This window comes from Crotalus tigris, unplaced genomic scaffold, assembly GCF_016545835.1.
Source record: "Crotalus tigris isolate CLP2741 ecotype Arizona unplaced genomic scaffold, ASM1654583v1 scf7180000019856.1557650, whole genome shotgun sequence".
NCBI lineage: Eukaryota > Metazoa > Chordata > Lepidosauria > Squamata > Viperidae > Crotalus > Crotalus tigris.
In genome coordinates this window covers 23,538-44,427 of record NW_024097742.1, presented here as the reverse complement: position 1 = coordinate 44,427, position 20,890 = coordinate 23,538, and the positions used below count along the sequence as shown (strand labels likewise).

At 36.8% G+C, this 20,890-nt stretch overlaps 1 protein-coding gene across 1 annotated transcript in view; it reads right to left on the bottom strand.

Annotated features, from left to right (window-relative positions):
- Positions 1 to 301: 301 nt before the first annotated feature.
- The window catches only part of CDC42BPB (CDC42 binding protein kinase beta), a gene marked incomplete at its 5' end in the record, with an annotated part of 33,443 nt that continues 12,854 nt past the window's right edge, over positions 302 to 20,890 (bottom strand). Inside the window, 10 exons of the mRNA XM_039364841.1 lie at positions 302 to 2,109; positions 9,008 to 9,078; positions 9,164 to 9,269; positions 11,346 to 11,463; positions 11,558 to 11,678; positions 12,674 to 12,758; positions 12,870 to 12,967; positions 14,268 to 14,864; positions 18,893 to 18,955; positions 19,931 to 20,147. Coding sequence (XP_039220775.1) covers positions 1,978 to 2,109; positions 9,008 to 9,078; positions 9,164 to 9,269; positions 11,346 to 11,463; positions 11,558 to 11,678; positions 12,674 to 12,758; positions 12,870 to 12,967; positions 14,268 to 14,864; positions 18,893 to 18,955; positions 19,931 to 20,147 — 1,608 coding nt within the window. The remainder of the gene's footprint in view (positions 2,110 to 9,007; positions 9,079 to 9,163; positions 9,270 to 11,345; positions 11,464 to 11,557; positions 11,679 to 12,673; positions 12,759 to 12,869; positions 12,968 to 14,267; positions 14,865 to 18,892; positions 18,956 to 19,930; positions 20,148 to 20,890) is intronic.

Sequence of the window (20,890 nt, the reverse complement as noted above, 5' to 3'; positions counted from 1 at the left end):
CAGATACCAGAAGAAAAAAGAAAAAAAGATTAACAAAATTTGCCTTTGTGACAAACTGTAAAGGTAACATAGCATTCTTCCCATTTCAGCTGCTGCTGTAGCTGCTTTTTTCTCATTAAAGAGGAAAAGTTGGTAAAAGCTTTTGCACCAACAAACCTGATTATGTAGGGTTTTTTTCCTCCTCCCCAGCTAAGAATGCAGCAGGATATTTCTTTTCCCTTTTCTGTAGAGATTAGAATCATGCGACGGTACTTTCCAAAGAACTACGTGCACGTATCTAATTAATGACAGGACAACCAGGAACTTTTTAAAACATCCCTCTTCCGCTTTATTGACAAGTAGATTGTTCAAAAATGTTCTCACAATTCAATAATTACAAAGACTTGAGACATACATTTAAAAAAAGAGTAAAAACCAGAAAAACCCCAAAGCAGTAGTGTCCAGCTCAAACTGAGCTTTATTAATCAAGAATCTGAGAAAGAGCAAATATTGTCAAACACTTAATGAAACAGAATTAAATGTTGACTAGAACCACTTGGTTTAAACTAGGGATAAGTGCATGTCCTATACAGTGTCTCAGGGAAGAGTGTTAGCCATTGGTATAGCATTAGCCCATAGAAACCAGATTTTAAAACAACTGACATCCAACTGTCATCAAATTGGCACAGAAGGCACACTAGTGTGACAATGACAAACTGAATATGCCAGCCATAGAATTAATTACACGCTTTTAAATGAAACATGATCACTAGGATGGGTGGGTAGATAGTGTTACTAAATGTATAATACATGGAAGCATGAGATTAAATATACATGTAATATGTCACTGCTGCAAAATATACAGGAATGTGCTGTGCATTTCCTCCCCTACACATTCAGTACTTTTAATGAGCAATCATGGGGTTTGGATCATCATGCAGGTGAAGATATAATGAATTAAGAAAAGTGGGGAAAAAAGACGAGGTACCCTCATATACACACCCCTCTATGCTTCCACTTTGGTTACCAAGAAAAATCAGAAGCAATTTATTACTACACAATCCCTTCATACAAGCAGCCATCGGGGAGCAATCTCAAGAGAATGCTGGCCTAGTAAAACTTTTTAAAACGTAGTGTTATCTTTTACTCTGAAAAAAAAATCCAAGAGAAATTACAAAAATGTTTGAGAAGATGGACTGCAAGAAAAACAGTAAAATCTGTTTTCCAACAGTATGTTATTGTTTTTTTAAAAAGCCTTGTCCTAGCTAATCAGATCTAAAAAAGTAGGGTAAGGATAAAACATTTCTGGTCCTTTATGTACATGACTAAAATTTCAGTAGAAAGACATTTATACAGCGGAGAACATATGTAATGGCTAAGTAAGTTAAAAGGCCACAATCTAGAAGTTCTGTTTTCACTTTCCTGTTTTATTCTACTGAAGCTGGAAATGGCCCTACAACTTCCTATCATCCCTCTAAACTTTGAAAAAAGAAAAACAATATATTTAGAATATATTTAGCCAAGGATGTAACTAGACTGCTTTTACTTCATACTCAAAGATCTGGATTTTTTTTAAAAAAGAATTTGCTGATAATGAGACATTACATTACCCTATAGAAAAATAATATTCCTGGTACTGTATAGTAATAAAAACTATCAGCATCTCTCTTTTTTCAGTTTAAGTATTAAGATTTTATCAGTAGCCTTTACTGTATGTCATGAGAGTATCACAGCTGTGCAGAAATGGATGCACCTTGAGTGTAAGAGTGAACAGTTTACATTAAAAAAAAACAATTTTGTTACTATAGCAATAAAGATCTCTTGCCTCCTTTTTATGCCCTCAAATCTACAATCTAGATACAGGAATTTACTTCTGTGCAATGCTAAAGATTAAGCATCAGTCTTGGCACTGTTGTTGGAGACAGATGTCCTGCTTTTGATGCTCCACGACACAGCAGACAATCCCAAATGGGAGAAACAGTGGAGAGAGCTGCAGTGTTATGCATCACAGGTTGATTGGTCTAATCCATCTAGTGTCAGCTGATTCCTGTGGGGAGAGTTGGGACTTGGGGGGCTGCTTGGGTTAGAGCTGTTGGAAGGAGTTGAGTGTTTGGTAGAATCCGAATCAGGCTGTTAAAAAGAAACAGAAAAACAATGTCTTCCAGTCACATTCTAATTCTAGACCAAGAACTGCAAAGATGCATTTAACAAAAGAAGGGGCCTGGCCAGCGCAACAATTCCAATTGCCCCTGAGAGGACCCCTCTTCCTCCTCATCTAATATCTCCCACCCTATTATGCACCCTTAGAAATGTGAAAATAGTGTGGATTTATTCTTCCTCCCAATTTCCTCTTCAAAAATCATATTTTCTCCCAAGTCTTAAGCCTTCATCTATATTCCTATGTTCTTACAAAATTTCTCTGTCTCTTTCTTCTCATGTTTCTTTTTGCTTTTTTTGTTTAAATAAATGTTATTCTGTCATTGATTGCACTGATTAACATCTCTATGTAAATCACTATTAATCAGAAGTACGGAGTCCAGAAGGCCTAGAAGCCAATAGCTAATAGCAATCAAATGTTCTAAAAAAAAACTTGCAGCTATCAAAATCAAAGAAATTAAATTTGAGAGGAGACTGTATCTGTACATTTATAGGTATCTATGAAATTGTTTTCAGATCTGTTTTATGAACAGCCTTCTCTATAACAGAATATTCCCCAATAATTTACGTTATAGATTTTGGCCTTCAGAAATACAAAATTCTTAAGATCCTCACATAGTCTCATCAGGTAACTTAAGATATTTTAGTACCGATAAAAGATAATATTTTAGCTCAAGGTTGAACTGTGGGATCCTTGCTGCTTTTTTGAGCTTGGTGGTTTTTTGTTTTTTTTTGCATTTACCAAATTAGGTAATATATTTTAGCAGTAGTTTTATTAAAACTACTAAACTACTGAACCTCAAAACCCTCAATATATTAACATCATGAGTAGATGTCCATCCTTCCTTGCTAACATCCTTTCAATGACAGAAAGTAATAAGTTATCTGGAATGTTATGTCATTATACAGTGGGCATTTCCAGGGCAATAGATGTGTAAACATAAATACAGCCTTCTAAAATATTAAAAGAAACTGTGGACAGGCATTCCATTTACAAATTCCTCATACTGATAAGTAACATCTATAATACACAAAATATTGTTTATTGCACATACAATCTTTCATGGGATAACAAACCACAAACTTATGTCCTTTGGGATCAGTTTCCCAATCACATAGAGTTTAATTTTGCTTAGGAAGATGCAGTTTTTGCATCAACACAAAATGATGGAGCCAATTTTTTTGTCTTCATTTCCCTTCCATGCATTCCTTTTCAAATGTTCTTTTGCAATAGGCAAAGAAAGATTCTGTTGGAATTATATCCTGAATTTGGTTTGACCTAGAGCTGAACAAAGAAATGTATGGCCAAATTATGCAAAATGTGTAATTGTATAATTTCCTCAGGGCAGAATTCCACCATGCTTAGTTTTAGAACAGATTATAAAGGTAAAATGACAGGTGATCTTTTTTATTATTAAGTGGTACAAAAAAAGAATTAGAGATTTATGAAGCAGTTAAATATATGCATCCAAGATGACAGCTCTGCCTTTGCATGCATAGCTCTTTTGTGAGATATCCTGCTGATAGCAGGCATTCAAAGCAATGTCCTTCCTTGGACAATTTTCTGGTATTTTGGAATGCAGTTAATTATTCATAATGTTTAGCTTCGTAGCAGATGTGTTAAAATGGCAGTCAGTTTAATTGGGAAAAGAGGAATTTATTTAGACAACAGATTAAATGGCTATATCGCTTGAAGATATACTTGTCTAGATTGTACTGTGGTTGTAAACACTGTAACTAATGTAGTTGTTCAGACAAAAGCTGTGATAAAGCAACAATCCATAGAGTACAATCCAAAGTTTTATACTGCTTTTTCTATGTAAGCATACATATAAGCCCCCACATTGATCCAAATACAAAATTTCATATGAACTCACTTTATTTTTTCCCCAATGTATCACTGGGTATTATTTGTTCTTGTTAATCCTAATGTGTAAGTCATCTAGAGATGCCTTTTTAACTGAAGCAGCAGATAGCTACATTTTTTTAAAAAAAAAAAATACTGTCTAACAGTGTAGGGAATAAACTGAGAAAACCAGATTGGAATCCTTCAATTCATTCACTTGAATCTATATGTAGCAAAATACATGAACAAGTAAAACCAAGCCCATTAAGACTTTTTAGAGACAAGATGTGCAGCATCCAAAAGGACAGCTAGATTTATATATGCTAAGGAAAAAGTGTATCTCTGAACATTGTTTGGTAGGGAAAGAACAACTGTTCTCTATTATAAAAAGCAGGATGAACAGAAAAGCTGATTCAGGTTCCAATGAGGAGAGAGCAGAGAAAAAAAAAGAGGTAAAAAGAAAAATCCCCTTTCATTTCTATCTGTTCTCCTAATGTCTCTAGTAGTCAATAGGCTAAAAATGCAGAGTTTATGCTTCTAACAAGTGGAAAGACTGCAGTGGTTCTTCTGCAGCATGTGTTTTTTAACAACAAAAACAACAACAACAACAACAACAACAACAATAATAGAGTTGGAAAGGAAGTTTGAGGTCTTCTAGTGCAACCCCCTGCTCAGGCAGGAAATCCTACACTTTTCAGGCAAATGGCTGTCTAGTCTCTTCTTAAAAGCTTCCAGTGCTGGAGCATTCACAGCTTCTGGAGGCAGGTTGTTCCACTGATTAATTGTTCTAACTGTCAGGAATTTTCTCCTTAGTTCTAGGTTGCTTCTCTCTTTGGTCAGTTTCCAATGGTTGCTTCTTGTCCTGCCTTCTTTGAAGAATAGATTGACTCCTTCTTCATTGTGGCAACCCCTGAGATATTGGAACACTGCTATCATGTCACCCTTGTCCTTCTCTTCATTAAACTACAATTCCAGCAACCATTCCTTATATGTTTTAGCCTCCAGTCCCCTAATCATCTTTGTTGCTCTTTGTAATCTTTCTAGTCTCAACATCTTTTTTACATCGTAGTGACCAAAACTGGATGCAATATTACAAGTGTGGCCTTACCAATGCATTGTAGAGTGGTATTAATACTTCACGTGATCTTGATTCTATCCCTCTGTTAATGCAGCCTAGCACTGTGTTGGCCTTTTTGGCAGCTGCAGCACACTGCTGGCTCATATTTAGGTGACTGTCCACTAGGACTCTGAGATCTCTCTAAGTTACTACTATTGAGCAAGGTACCACCTATGCTGTACCTGTGAATTTGGTTTTTCTTGCCTAAATGTAGAACCTTACTTTTTTCAACCACTGAATTTCATTTTGTTAGAAAGTGCCCAATGTTCAAGACTGTCCAGATCCTCCTGTATCTTAAGCCTATTTTCTGGAGTGTTGGCTATTCCTGCCAGCTTGGTGTCATCTGCAAATTTGATGAGTTCCCCATCTATCCCCTCATCCAAATCATTGATGAAGATGTTGAAGAGCACTGGGCCCAGAACAGAGCCCTGGGGCACCCCACTACATACTTTCCTCCATGTAGATGCAGTTCCATTGAGAATCACACGCTGAGTACAGCCGGCCAGCCAGCTATGAATCCATCTGATGGCAATGCTCCCTAACCCACATTTTTCTATCTTATCAAGTAGTGGGTTGTAGTCTACTTTATCAAATGTCTTACTGAAGTCCAAGTAAATTATATCCACAGCATTCCTCTGGTCCACTAATTTTGTCACTTGGTCAAAGAATACATTAAGATTTGTCTGGTGTGATCTGTTTTTGATAAACCCATGTTGACTTGTTTGCCTCTAGGTGTTTGCTGATTCATTGCTTATCTTTTCCAGAATCTTCCCAGGTATTGAGGTCAGGCTGATAGGTTTGTAGTTTCCTGAATCCATTTTTTTCCCTTTTTTGAAGATGGGAACTACATCAGCTCTTTTCCAGTCTCTGGTAGTACCCCTGTGCTCCAGGATCTTTGAAAGATAGAGTTCAGTGGTTTTGAGATCATATCTGCCAGTTCCTTCAGAACCTTGGGGTGTAATCCATCTGGTCCTGGTGATTTGAACTCATCTAGGGTGGACAGGTGCTCACTTACCATTTTCTTGCCTATCTTAACTTGTGTTTCTAATCTGTTTTTATAGTATTGTTTTTGATAGGTTAGACTGTTTTTTCCTTTTGTGTAAAGATGGATGCAAAAAACAAGTAGTTCTGCTTTCTCCCTGTTGCTTGTCACCTTCTTACCACTTTCTCCCACTAATGGACCAATCATTTCCTTAACTTTTTTCTTGTTTTTTACATGTTGAAAGAAGCTTTTTTTTGTTGTTATTTTTGATTTTGGTCGCAAGCCTTAGTTCATTTTGAACCTTAGCTTTCCTCACTTCATCTTTGCAGGCTTGAGCTATTTGCTGATATTCTGCCTTAGTTATGTGCCCCTCTTTCCATTTTTTATACTTGTCCTTTTTATCTTTCAATTTTTCAGAGAGTTTTTTATGCAGCCATGCTTGTTTCTTTTGAGAGCTGTTATTTTTCTTCTTTGCTGGTATTGTGCTAGACTGGGCTTTTATAATCTCACTTTTCAAAATTTCCCAATTTCTTGAGTTGTTTTCCCTGAGGATTCTCATCCATGGAATCTTTCCCAAGCTCTAAGATTATTGAAATTAGCTCTCTTAAAGTCCAAAATTCTAGTTTGACTATGTTCTATTGCTTGTGCTTGCATAATGTTGAATTCCAATATTGCATGATTACTCCCCCCCCCAAGGTTCCTGTGGCTTCAACACCTTCTATCATTTCATCTCTGTTAGTGAAAATTAAGTCCAATATGGCTGATACCCCTAGTTCCTTTCTCTATCTTTTGGGAAACAAGGTTGTCTGCTAGGTTTGTCAGGAATCTGTTTGATCTTCCACTTGGTGCAGAGTTTGTCTCCCAATTGATGTCAGGGTAATTAAAGTCCCCTATTACTATGGTGATGTGTTTCCTACATACCTTAATTAACTGCTAGCAAAATATTGGGTGGCCTATAATATACACCTATGGCAATGCCATTTCCCCCATTTTATAGTGACTCAAATGCATTCAAGATAGTTTTCATCATTGTTATTGCTCTATATCTGTAGAGATGTAGTTATTTCTTATAGAGAGAGCAACTCCACCTCCTCTTTTATTTGATCTGTTTCTTTTAAATAATTTAAATCCCTCTAGCTGTGTGTTCCATTTGTGGGTTTCATTCAAGTTTCTGTAATAGCAACAATATTAAATCTGCCCTCATTTACCTGAATCTCTAATTTACCCTGTTTATTGCTCATACTCTGTGTGTTGATGTATAGACATTTGAGTCCTTTATGGATGACCCTCTGTTTAATTTCTACATAACCTGCGCAGTGCCTGAGTTCCCCTATTTCCTTACCACCTGTTTGGTTAGTGCATTTGGTGTGACACTCGCTATTAAAAGCTTGATTTTGCATGACAACAAGGTTGATATTCTTACCTGCACACACGTATGTTACATGCACTGATAACTCTGTGTTTGCCCCCCCCTAATAATAGTTTTCTAACGATTAAATTTATTAAAACTAAAAACTACAGCTGGTTGCAATTGAAAATTTCTCCAACATCCAGCGAAGTTATTAATGATAATGCAACAGTAAACCATTAATTAGGATGGGTCTAAGATAAAAAAAAACAACAAAGCCATCTTTGTCCTTTAAAAACTTATGAATCATTTGTTATTCTCCCCAAGGAAAAATGTTAATTTTGAGAAGTGTTCCAAGCACATATTTGCAGAGAATTTAGGCTTTCGATTGGATTTCTGGACAGCACTACATTCTGCAATTTGGCATGTTGGTTATGTAGACACCAGCTTGAACAATAAAATGTTTGGTATATACCCAGGAGCTGACAGCACCTGGTAGCTCTTGACTGAATTTGGAAGCTAAGCAAGATTGACTGGATTAGTACTTAATGGGACTCTTCCAAGGAATTCTAAAGTTGTAGGCTAGACTGGGAAGTATCCCCCCCAAAAAGGGGGAGTTCTCCTCAAAGGCAATGGAAGCCACTTATACTGATGACAAGAAAAGAACATAAATGTGTCCATGAAGTCATTAAGATCTGGGCTCCACTACTGAAAAATGCAAAAAACAAAAAGTGCCAAAAAAAAGTGCAAAGAAGCACAACCAAGACGATTAAAGGCCTGGAGACTAAAACATATGAAGAACAGTTGGAGGATTTGGGAATGGCCAGTCTGGAGAAAAGAAGTACTAGGGGGGACATGATAGCAGTATTCTAGTATTTGAGAAGCTGCCAGAAGGAGGAGGGGGTCAATTTATTTTCCAAAGTGCCGGAAGGCAAGACAAGAAACAATGGATGGAAACTAATCAAGGAGAGAAGCAACCTGGAACTAAGGAGAAACTTCCTAATAGTAAGGACAATTAACCAGGGGAACTGGTTGCCTTCAGATGTTGTGGGTGCTTCATCACTGTAGGTTTTTAAGAAGAGACTGGACAGCCATTTGTCTGAGATGGTATAAGATCTCCTGCTTGAGGGAGCTGGACTAGGAGACCTCCAAGGTCCCTTCCAGCTCTATTCTGATTGATTGAAATATGCCATTATTGGATTTTCAAACTCTTCAGATAGATACTGCTGCATGGATCCAATCTGGGTTGGTGACCGGGACACACACTCTGCTAGAGAGAAGCTCCCTGAGGATGGAATCCAAGCACGAGTTCAAAAGCTCAGAAGACAAAACCTGTGAGTCCCGGTGACCGACCCAGATTGGATCCTGCAACATTAGCCTAGGACATGTATATTTGCCTTCATTCACTGCTGCATGTTTTTATATAATATCACAGGTTTAGATTATATACACATACATTCAGATATAAAAATGTAATTTGTAAAAATATTAGAAGTCAGTACCCTTTAGTGTACCAATGATTTTTCTAAATTCACCTCACCATTTGAAAACCTGTGAGGATATAGAAATTGATCTCACCTCTTTGTCAAACTCCTGATCTGGATCAGACATACTTCGCAAGGGCACGGTTGCTCCCTGGTCACTGCCACCTGCAAAGCAAAAGTATTTGAGAATCTCCTCTAGGAGAAGCTTATGAAGCTTATAGCTTTTAAAGAGATCTACTTCAACTCTTACTTGAAGATGGCCATGAAATGTAGCTTTTATTTCTGTGAGGTGCTTGGCGTGAAATGTTGCTTGTCGGAGGGCAAACCTTTTCATCTTGCGAAGAAGGTAAACCAGTCTGTAGCAGAAAGGTAACCAAGCTCAATTAGACGAGATATTTTCAACTTAAGTTTCTTTTTTAAATACGGAGCCTTTTAAAATATTTAAAACCTGAAATCAGTATAAAAAGCTCTTTTCTTTTTTTTTATAAATCTGTTTCATCTTGACTATTGAGAATCATACAAAGCAAAGCATGTTGCTCAAAGAATCAGTGAGGGGATAAATATAGCCATTCCACCCCAAAAAGCAAGTAAAATGGTCAGTATTTAAGTCTCAGTTCTTTCCGGTAGCTGGAGACATTTTATAAAAGATATTAGAAAAATAAGTCTATCTGAATGAACCACATCAAATTATCTTTTGCTTTATAGCTTTATTTCCCCCTTAAAGGCTAATGCTTAGCCAAAGATATAACTTATTGCCTTATTTTGGATTTGGTAATATTCTATTAATTAAGGGGTCTTATTGATTTTGCCAGTGTACTATTACACTCTGATATTATACAGCATAAGGAACAGAATTTGATTGCAAATTATGCCTCTAGGCTTTCCAAATTATAAAATGGGAACATGATTTGCCTTTTACTTTTGTTGCATTTGGCAGCTACGATAGTAAATGCTGGCAGTTTGGTTGCAATGAGACAAATATCGAGTATTATCCAATAAGCTTTCTCCTTGCCTCCTGCTACTGGAAGGATGGTTACTCTCTTATCCTAGATGATTAGCCTATTAGAGAAGATGGGATTTAGATTTTGCAGTGACAACCTGCTGTTTTAGCAGGAAAGCACAAGCTTATTCACACAGAGGTTAGCCAGCTGAGAGGTCTAAAGCACACTCTCATCCACTTCAGTTCCTAAAGAGCTGCTCCTACCCTTACTACAGAAGCAGAGGAGGGGCAGGAAGAGGAGGAAAGCATTGAGGAGGAATGGTCACTCTGGAGAAAGAGATCAGCAGAGATAGGGCTCATGTGATAGACGTGCTCAAAGCCTGTTGGAGATGATATCAGAGCAGAATGTCGGGAAGATGAAGGGGAAGGAAATTCATTCTGTTATTTTAGACAAAAGAAACAAGAAAAGGAAGGAGGAAAGAAGAGTTATTCAGAAACACTATCATATGCCTGACAATTTACTTCATTTTTCATGTCCTTCTGAGTTCCTGGTAACGGCTCTCAAAACAGTCTCTCAAAACAGTGTTACGGGGCTATTAAGACGTCATTTCTATATACCCACCCCAGAATGAAGGCCAAGGGTTGGGTCTGCATTCTCCCTTCCCTTTTCCTCTTCCTTCAGTCAGACCTATTAACTAATGGGATTCCTTTGTATTTTTCTGATTATTGTCTTGCCTGTGATCGTAGGAGTGTTGAAAAATATGTCAAGAGCAGAAGAGATTTTTGGATTGAAATAGCTAACCAATTATTGTGAAAGGGGTATTTATTTATTTGTTCAATGCACAGGTAGTCCTCCACTTATGACCACAATTAAGCCCAAACTTTCCATTGCTAAGCAAGGCAGTTGTTAATGAAATCCAGCGTCCCCCCACTGAATTTGCTTGTCAGAAGATGACTGGGAAGGTTACAAATGGTGATCATATGATCCCAGGACAAGGCAGCTTCATAAATACATGCCAGTTGCCGAGTGCCTGAAATTTGTTCACTTGACCATTGGGATACAGCAATAGTGATGTGAAAAATGGCCATAAATCACTTTTTCCAGTGTCTTAGTAACTTTGAGCGGTCACTAAACAAATGGCTGTACTTCTATAAGGCTGCCCATTTCAATGTGCGACTCTGGGTAGCAAACTATTAAAATAAATTAAAAGCATTAAGTTAAAAATAACAAAGATTAAAAAAATTAAAACACAAGCAGCTGATAAACAACCCGAATCACTAACCCAACCAAGTATAAAAGATTGCATTACAGCCAACATCTAAATTCTTTATAGGAACCACCTTAGGCTTGCTTAATGATTTCAATCACCCCTTAGAAAACAAACAGTATCCCTGTTTTGACTCCAAAAACTCCTGCCAATTAACTTGTCCTTTGGCAAATCAGCTGAGCGAAGGCTTTCCCTAGGAACATGTTTTGTTTTGTTTTCTTTACCAATGGCAGATCCATGAGCACTTGCATTCCATCTCCTGGTCCCATATGAGCCACATGGTTGAAATTGGTGGGGTTTGAAATCATTCTGGATCTGAGCTCAGGGTCTCGGAGCATCTCCCTGAATCAATAAAGGGTATCAAATAGTGATTTTTTTTCAGCCTGGGAAAGATTCCTTTTCCACCCAGGTTATGAGAAAAATACCCAAGGCTTACCGTCTTTGTTGTAATCTTTCTTCCTCGGGAACTTTAAAGACGAATCGTCTTTTGCTTCTAGTACGAAGCATTTGCTTTTTGCTGTTGTCAGATGTTTCTGGCACACTAAGAGCAGCTCCTCCTGTAAAATATAAAATGCAATTACATAGCTAGATACAATCTCCTACAGGCGGCTCCCCCGATTTTCATCTCTAGGTCTGCAAAGCCCCATTTACACATAAATCACAGATTGCTTTCTAGAACTATCACTTGACTGCAAAGTGTGCATACTTCAGTTTTAGTAATGTTTTATATAAAGGCCTGTGTGAATAAGGGACTTAATTCAGTTATTTAACAGAAAAGTTATAATAATAATAATAATAATAATAATAATAATAATAATAATAATAATAATAATAGTAAAGTTGGAAGGGACCTTGGAGGTCATCTAGTCCAACCCCCTGCTCGGGCAGGAAACCCTACACCATTTCGGACAAATGGCTGTCCAGTCTCTTCTTAAAAACTTCCAGTGTTGGAGCATTTACTGCTTCTGGAGGCAAGCTGTTACACTGATTAATTGTTCTCACTGTCAGGAAGTTTCTCCTTAGTTCTAGGTTGCTTCTCTCCTTGATTAGTTTCCACCCGTTGCTTCTTGTCCTGCCTTCAGGTGCTTTGGAAAATAGCTTAATTCCCTCTTCTTTATGGCAGTTTCTACTCCTCAGTTTGTGATACCTTCAGGTGGGGCTGGGAAGTGTCTCCACCATATGCCACCAATCATGACAATACTAGTCTAATTGGCCCATAGCCTTATTTGGTTATGCATGAGGAAGATCTCCCCATTCAACCATCTTTTAGCTAATTAAGTCAACACAAATATATATTAAAATAAATTGTACAATTAAATACAAGTAAAATAAATTAGTGTTCGTTACAAAATCTCAATTGATGCCTCATTGAAGCACTAAACAAATGAGTAAATCCTACCACCTATTGAAATAAAAGCCACTTTAAGTCTTTTCCTTGTCATGCGATGTTCAAGTCACAATAAAAACTAAAATATAAATATACAACATACTAAATTAAAATGAGACTCCCCAAACTCACTGGGCGTATGCCCCTCTCTGCCCCTCTACCAACCTGAAAACTTGTTCTTGAAATAAATTAGCCGAGGAGGTTCACAACTAAGGAGATTCAATGTGCCATTAACATTTAGAGGTCGGATCTGTTATCAAGGCAAAGTGAGAAAAGCTTTTTAGAACAGGCCTTCAGTACAATGCAATGAAGTTTTCAGAAAATTATAAAGCATATTTTAGTCTAAACTCGAGATACTAACCTTTCTTAAACCGATAGTTTGAACCCATTCCATATTGTTAACATCAAAAACATCAACCCCATATTCACTGTACACAGTTAAATAGGATGGATTACAACCTGGAGAGAAAAAATAAAATCTCTTATGGCTCCATATATTTGAGATAAAACTGAGCAATTCAGTGTTTACCTTTGCTGTTTCTCAAGCTGATTAATATTGGGAGAGTGGCATCTTATGCAAAATTTTCATGAGCATGGAAAATCCTTGCTGGAACTATTCCATTTTTGACTGCAGGTGGGCACTTTTGAAAGAGACAGATAAAGCCAAAATTCTATCCCAATAGCTAGCATTTTATAAAGAAGAAATATTACCTTTACATAATTACTTAATTTATATCCTACCTTCATGTTTAATCAAATATTCAAACATTCACATTCAAACATTCATTTTGAATACACAACAGGGGGGATAAATAGGTCTAATGAATAATGGTGTTTACTTACTTTGTTTTCAAAAGGTTTTACATAATAAACTTCTGCCTGATATTCAACGGGTCTGGGCAACTAGTTATGCTCATTAAAAAAAAGCAGCTCCCCTGACCATACAATTATCTCACACTTCTATCTGATAGCATTTCCCATTCAGTGATTGGATTTCAGTTTACCAGCAAGAGCCTTTCAGTTTAATAAAAGGATGGCAATTCCTTCTGAACATCATATCAAATCACCTTTCCCTTATTTTGTAACAATAGATTTCATACATATCTTTAAGGAAATCTCTTGCAATGAATTCATATATTCTGGCCGAGATGAAAGGCAGTCATTTTAATTCGAGCATTCAAGTATTTGCAGGCATGATTAATATTATCTCCAATTTTGATGGAGGGCAAGCAAAATACAAGAAAGAGTTAAAAGCAACCCGAGATGACATCAAGTATCAGCAGACAAACCACAGAGTAGCATTTAAGATCAGCAAAACACCTTCCCTACCACACAAAAAAAGAGGGTTAGGGAAGAGGGAACTCCTTTGCACCAACCACACCAGGATCACAAATTCATATAGTACAGTGAGTAATAAAAATAAGGTAACTTTCTGTCTATATTACTAAAAGTAAAGTTGTAGGAGGAACCTGCCTTTTCTTAGGACCTGGAGTGACTGACTTCACACTAAGACTAGGCTCATATACCACACTAAGCAATTCATATACCATAGAGCAAAGCATGGCTTATACTAGTGGAAGGCAACAAGAAAAATGGTTCCATAGTTGTTAAATAGTTTCTTTTGCAAAATCTGAAAGCAAGTCTACAGAGCATGTACATTAGGCAGAATGCTGAGTCAAATTGGCTATTGTGCCTATCAGCTGTTCACAAATTGAAGTGAAGCAATCAAAGATACAGAAACAGAAAAACATATACATACTACACGCAACTGGAGTCGCAGGCCACATTAGTTCCTGCATGCGTGATCTTCGACCTTGAGCATCAACGTATACTCCCAACAGGGTGAAGCAAAGTAGGTATTCTTCATTGCTGAGCTCCACAGCACAAAGGGTATCAAATGACTGTTGCGAGAGGAATGCAAGTGAAGGATCAGTGGAATTGATCAGGCTTATAGACTGTCCATCTCCTTGGATGTTCAACAGAGAGAAACCGGATGGGTAGCCAACACAAAGCCTGTCTTTGAATACAGCCATCCATTGTACATGGCCAGGAGCTTGGATTTCACTGAACTTTTTATGGAAAGGTTTAGTTCTGTGAATCTCGTAGCAGAGAATCTGTCGCTTAACTGCCACAAATAAACTCGGTAAGGAGCTCTTCTTCATCATTCCAGTTGTAATGAACTGGCAGCCTTTTGTTTCAGGAAGTTTGACATCAAAGCTGCTTTCAGATCCATCCAGGGAAGACCAAGGATACAAGTGAACATGACGATTCCGACCACAAATAAGAATAATTATTTTCTCTTTGGGAACAAGCTCTATCTGGTAGACCTTCTTGCAATCAGCAGCTCGAACAATCACTATGGAAAATAACACATACACTTAAGAGAGTATATATGTTAACAATGTAATTGTTTAAGATATATGTAATCTTTCACTGTACCAAAAACATAGTGTTACCAACTCAAATCTCGTTATGAATTTTTAAAACTTGCATCAAAACAGAAATAAATAAATAATAAAGGCACACTGTTTTAAACACATGTAGTAGAGCTGCAAGTTTATCCTGAAAATGAAAATCTAAGCAATTATGGATCATTTCCTGAAAAAAAAGATCCATGACACAAATTCTAACTTCCCAATAATTTTATCAATAGACACCTTCACAGTGCCTAGGGCAGGAAAAATACCAGGAAAAGATAACAATTATTATTCATACAGAATTTCAAAACAGTACAAATAAAATCAAAAGTAAAATGCACATAGACAAGCAAAAATATGAGGAGTAATTGTGAATGTTCAGAAAAAGATAGCTCTTAAGATATGCCCTGAACACATTTTTCTGTCTTTTGCTCCTTCTCTGTTATGGAGAAGGTTCCAGAATGTGAATAATTCTACTAAAAAGGCCCCCTTTATTAGAAAGCTTAATTTCCCTATAGAATCAGAAGATTCTGAGTGCCAATAGCTGGCGTTATGCATGGGTAGTCAGGTATTTAAACACCAAAAAATCAAGCAAAACCCTTTTGAATTAGGCTCAGAAACCAAATGGCTTCTGCTGCAGGTACCTTAGGATAAGTATTTTTAAAATATACTGTCAAAAGTCTGGCAGTTATATTAGCTAAAGCCTCTGAACTGTCTTCAAAAGTAGTTCTGTAAAAAGATATTACAATAGAAAAGCATGGAAAATGTAAAGCATGCCTATTTGAATAATCTACTTTTCTTTGGTACAGAGAAAACATGATATAATTTATATTTAACTATCAATAATTCTCTAGAAATTATGATTCAAAGGATTACAACATTACTTCTTTTGGCACTGTGCAAAATGTGCCTAGGTATAGCCTTGATATGAAACCTATACCATACATAATTGTTAAGATTGGCTATATCAGTGGTTCTCAACCTTTTTAATGCTGCGACCCCCAACCGGTCATAAGTCGAGGACTACTCAACCGGTCGTAAGTTGAGGACTACTCAACTGGTGCAGCATTGTTTGCAGAATGGGACTTTTGGTGGGCTCAGCAGGGCAGAGACAGCCTGGACAATTCCTATTGGCTTTTAAAAGCCAATAGAATTAGACTCTATTCAAGAGAGTCTATTCTATTGGCTTTCAAAAGCCAATAGAATAAAAGGGAGTAGCACAGCTAAGAAAAAGGGGAAAAAAATGGCAGACTGCGTTGTTTGGCGACCCCCATGAAATGGTCGTTCGACCCCAAATGGGGTCCTGACCCACAGGTTGAGAACCACTGGGCTATATGAAAACCACACATACTTGCAGAACGCAATGGACCAAACGTCTCAAGAACAATAGATTCTCATATCTGCTTCTGGCCTGTAAGCTCAAGAGAGCTCCTTCTTTAGAAATTAGTTAACAAATCATAGAAGTTTTTTCCCATGTTTAGCATAATAAATACAAGCATAGGAACAGAAATATTGCTCTGAAAATCAGAAATCAATTTTTGATAACGAAAAATAAAAACAAAACATTTAGCTGAAGGTTAGAATTATTTCAATTATCCAAAAATACTGCATCCAAGTTACAGAGTAGCAAACCTTATTGCTAATATTTGAATTCTTTCTGAACGTCATAATTATTCTGCAGTATTAGCTTCTGAAGTACATGAAACTGGATGACACAGTAGCAGGATTTCTGTACTGTAGTGCTTGGACATGCATTACAAAAACCTCCAGAGTATCCAAGGAAAACTGTTTTAAATGAATAGCCCCAGAAGGCCAAAGAAGAAATCTGCTATTAGGCAAGTGATGTAAATACAAACAAGATAGAGAAAGCCTGCAAAACACAACTGGAATTTTTTCTAACCCCTCAATAATAGCTCCACTCATGTGACTAGCAGGAAGGAGAAAAGGGGCTTAAGAATGAAGCAATTGACATAATTCTTTTCCAACATTCTTTTGAATTAGAAAGAATAAAAATGAATGATATTTCCTATTTACTTTCACATACTGTCTTGCAAATTAATATTACTGTGAATCTGCCTGGATTGAGGATTTAGAGCTGTACAACACGAATATATATGAATTCTTTTTCAATTCTCTATTTCTTGCCTTCTTTAATACAGAGGAAAGTACCCAAATGCTAATAAAATAGGTTTCATGACATGACAAACATGTTTTGACCAGCAGACAGAATAACAGGAAATGGAGATGTACTTTGTTCTGGATGATTTTGTATTAATTAGTTTGCCAGATTGCAAAAAACAAAAAACAAAAAACTAACGAGGGATGGGAGACCACATCAGAAACCCATGGCTTTAGGCTAGTTTTCAGAAGTTGAAAAGGGCAATAACAAACTATTTCTTTACTGTTGCCAAGTGGGAAAAAAACAATTAGCATATCCATATAGTCATCAGGAGCCAAGTTCAACTTGATGGAGAGAGTTTTTATAGTTTGGGAATACTTCCCTTGCTTTCCTTTTCTAGCTTTAGTTAGTGTGCATACTATCCTACTTTCCAGATAAACAGAGTTGGTTTTGCTCCCAGAACTCCTAATCAAATTCAGACCAGATTAGCCCAAAGTGCCAAAAATCACATGCTTTTGGAAAGCAGTCAGAAAGTTCTGATGTTCACAGAATACATAGCTAAATTAATTTCTGGAGCAAAAAAGCTATTTATCATCTCAATTTTGGTCTATCTTCACCCTCTTCCACTTCATTTCCAAAACTAACATACTGTATATATATACACACACACATAACCATCAAACTATTCCCATTCGGGATAAGCTAAATATTATGCAAGTAAAGAAGAGGAATAATAGCAAAATATGTAAAGACATGAAATAAGAAAATGAGTAGGAAATATATATACATATATTTTATACAAACATAATTTATTGTATATCTCCACATCTTTCTAACAACAAACCAGTGCTTCTCAACATTATCTGTGGTAAGATGGGTGGCCAATATGTGTGTGTGTGTGTGTGTGTGTGTGTGTGTATAATCAGCAACTTTAAAATATGCAGACTTCAGGTTCTAGAATTCCCCAGCCAGCAAAGTAGTTGAAGTTCATGTATGGATTGTACGTCCATGTATATTGCCTCTTTCAGTTTCTTAAAGTTGCTTCTATCCTTGCTTTTATCGTAACAGTACATTACTGGTTTTTAAACTTGTAACCTTTTTTTGAGGATCTCATCCATTTCCTCTTACTGTAACCTCTTTGGTTTTTCCTTTTCCTTCATCCCATTCACTTTCTCTTCATACAATTGTTTGCAATTCTATTCCCATTCATTCTTTTTGTATCACCAAACTATCTCAGCAAAGTTATTTTATATTCATCGGTTCTGGTGCCACTTTGTGGCCATGCTTTAAAATTGTGTGGGTTTTTTTTCTGCAGCTGAGCTTATGAAAAGTAGAATGGGATAGAGGGGGGGTCAAGAGAGGAAGAAAAGAATGTATGATTATATGTATAAAGATAAAAGACTAAATTTGAATAACTACTCATTCTAGCTTACCTAAAACTCCCACAGTATCCCAAAGGGTACTACTGTGATGAATTTTGTTATGTCAAAAGACAAATCACCCAGAGATGCAGCCTAGTGACCTGGTTCTTTTTTTCCAAGCAAGGTACAAAAGTAGCTTATCAATTAATTGTGGATTAGGAGAGAACAAAACCAGATTAGCCTTTATGAATATGTATTTGATGTCAAATGAACAACTGCCTTTTGTGAAAGGTAAGAGCTGTGCCAGTCAAAATGTCCCATAAAAATGACCATTAAACAGTTCATTAAATAAGCCAATATTCTGAGTTTTGAACTTCTATCAGAGAAGCAAATTCTACATAAGGGAATACTGCAAATAATCAAGAATTAACTGATAGAGCTCATCCCTCAGCGTGTAACTGCTAAATGCAATCAAAAATTTACTTACCATCACGGGTGACTTCTATGACATAGAGTCCTTCATCTGAACCAATTGCTATTCTATCTCGATCTAATGGTGACAAGGTAAGAAAAATAATTATTAATATAAATATTCATTCTAACCCTGGTTTCTACTCTTTAACAGAAAGCGTCCATTTGACAAACTGAATATGCTAGAAGGAACATATGCTAAAAGAACTGTATTGGATACTGTTTTGTGGTATCAAATATCAGACCTCAATAATAATGTAATTCAATCCATGTCTAGCCAAATGAAAAGTCCACAGAATTTAGTAAAGCTTGCTCATAGGAAAGTAGGTATAGCAATGCAAACTATATGGTATGGGCCTCAGATTATTTAAAAGAGAACTCTGGAGGAGACTATGCTCCAAGATTTTTCTATTTTGGAGCTTAACTTGTTAGAGATGAAGGGGAAGATTTTTCAGTAAATGTTGCTCTCATGATCTTCATAATCAAGATGTAGTACTGGGTTAATCCCATCAATCTCATCCCATCTCTCGAAATGAGGAAAAATAGTTCTATTCCAGAAAATTTAAGGAAAGTGAGATATTTTTAAATAGTTGGGTAGCAGTATGCTTTACCATTTCAAACTGTTGTTAATATTCTGCTCTTTTATTACTCTAACATGGTGCTAATATATGGTGCTAATATAATCCATTTGATACTTGCAGTTGGCAACTGTCCATAAGACAGAAGCAAGGAAGTAATAGGCAGGTAAACAAATGATGACTTCAAATGAAAAGGAAATATAAAATTTGTTAATGTACTTAACAATTTTATGTTAACACAATAAGCAATTCGACCAAAACTGAGTCAATACATCTAAACATTGCTGACATCTGCTTCAAGCAGTGTTAAACATACTCCGATTCGTTTTATAAGTCAATCACTCAATTTTATGCAACTAATTTTTCCTGTCAGGAGATAAAAATAAGAAATAATATATTTAAAGATGGCAATGTATCAGTCTCAATTACAGATGTAATGTTACACATCCAAAGTGTCTTGTTATATTCCAACATACCTATAATAGCAGCAGCTAGGCTGGTTTTAATGAGAGGCAGTGTACTGTCATAGGCTTCCTGTGGAATATGTATAACTTGATTTCTGAGTTTATTTTTGTGCAGAATAGATTGCAGTCCCTCTAGAATTCCAACCCACTTTCGCTTCTCATTTTCATTTTCTGTTAGGATCAGCAGAGAGCAGGTCTTTGAAGGAGAGCCTAAGAGAGAAGCCGTCACCTTGAGAACAAGAAGATAGAAAAAGAAAATAATTGCATTAAATTGACCCACGCGAGGAATGCCTCAAGTAAAGCAAGGTGACAAAATGGAAATGTAGACTAGATTCAGACAAAGTGTTTTTCAAAATGGTCTGCTCCAGACTGAGCCTTCTGTAGGCAGCATGAACAAATGCAGTGATAAAAGAGAGAAGGGATAATGACATCTACTGTGCAGATATTGGCATAGGAGGGATTTGTTTTACCGTCAGTGTTTTCCCCAACCTCAACCAACTTGGAAGTATAGCAAATCATCTTCATTCTTATCCCTGATTTTAGGCCTAAGACTGTGAATCAGAAGAGAGATTGTAAAGTTCATGTCCTTGGGGGGGTGGGCGATTAGATGATATATTTCCCAATCTTTTGCATTAGGCAAGTTGGTTGGGAATAATGGGACTTGAACTAGCATGCAAGACACCACATTGTGTCTGAATTTAATTTCAATGAATTCATTTCTAGTTTATATTTAATTCATTACCAATACAAATTTACAATGCTGGCAAACCTTGTTTACTCTTGTTTTGTATAGCAGGGGTCCCTAACCCCCAGTTCAGGGACCAGCACTGGGCCACGGCATGCCAGCAACCGGTCCGCACAAACACGCAAAGCCTCATCCGCGGGATGCAGGCAGCACACAAAACCATGCACCCTCTGATCTGCTGAAAAACCTCTCTTCACAGAACCGGTCCGTGTTGGGGGCCTCTTTTG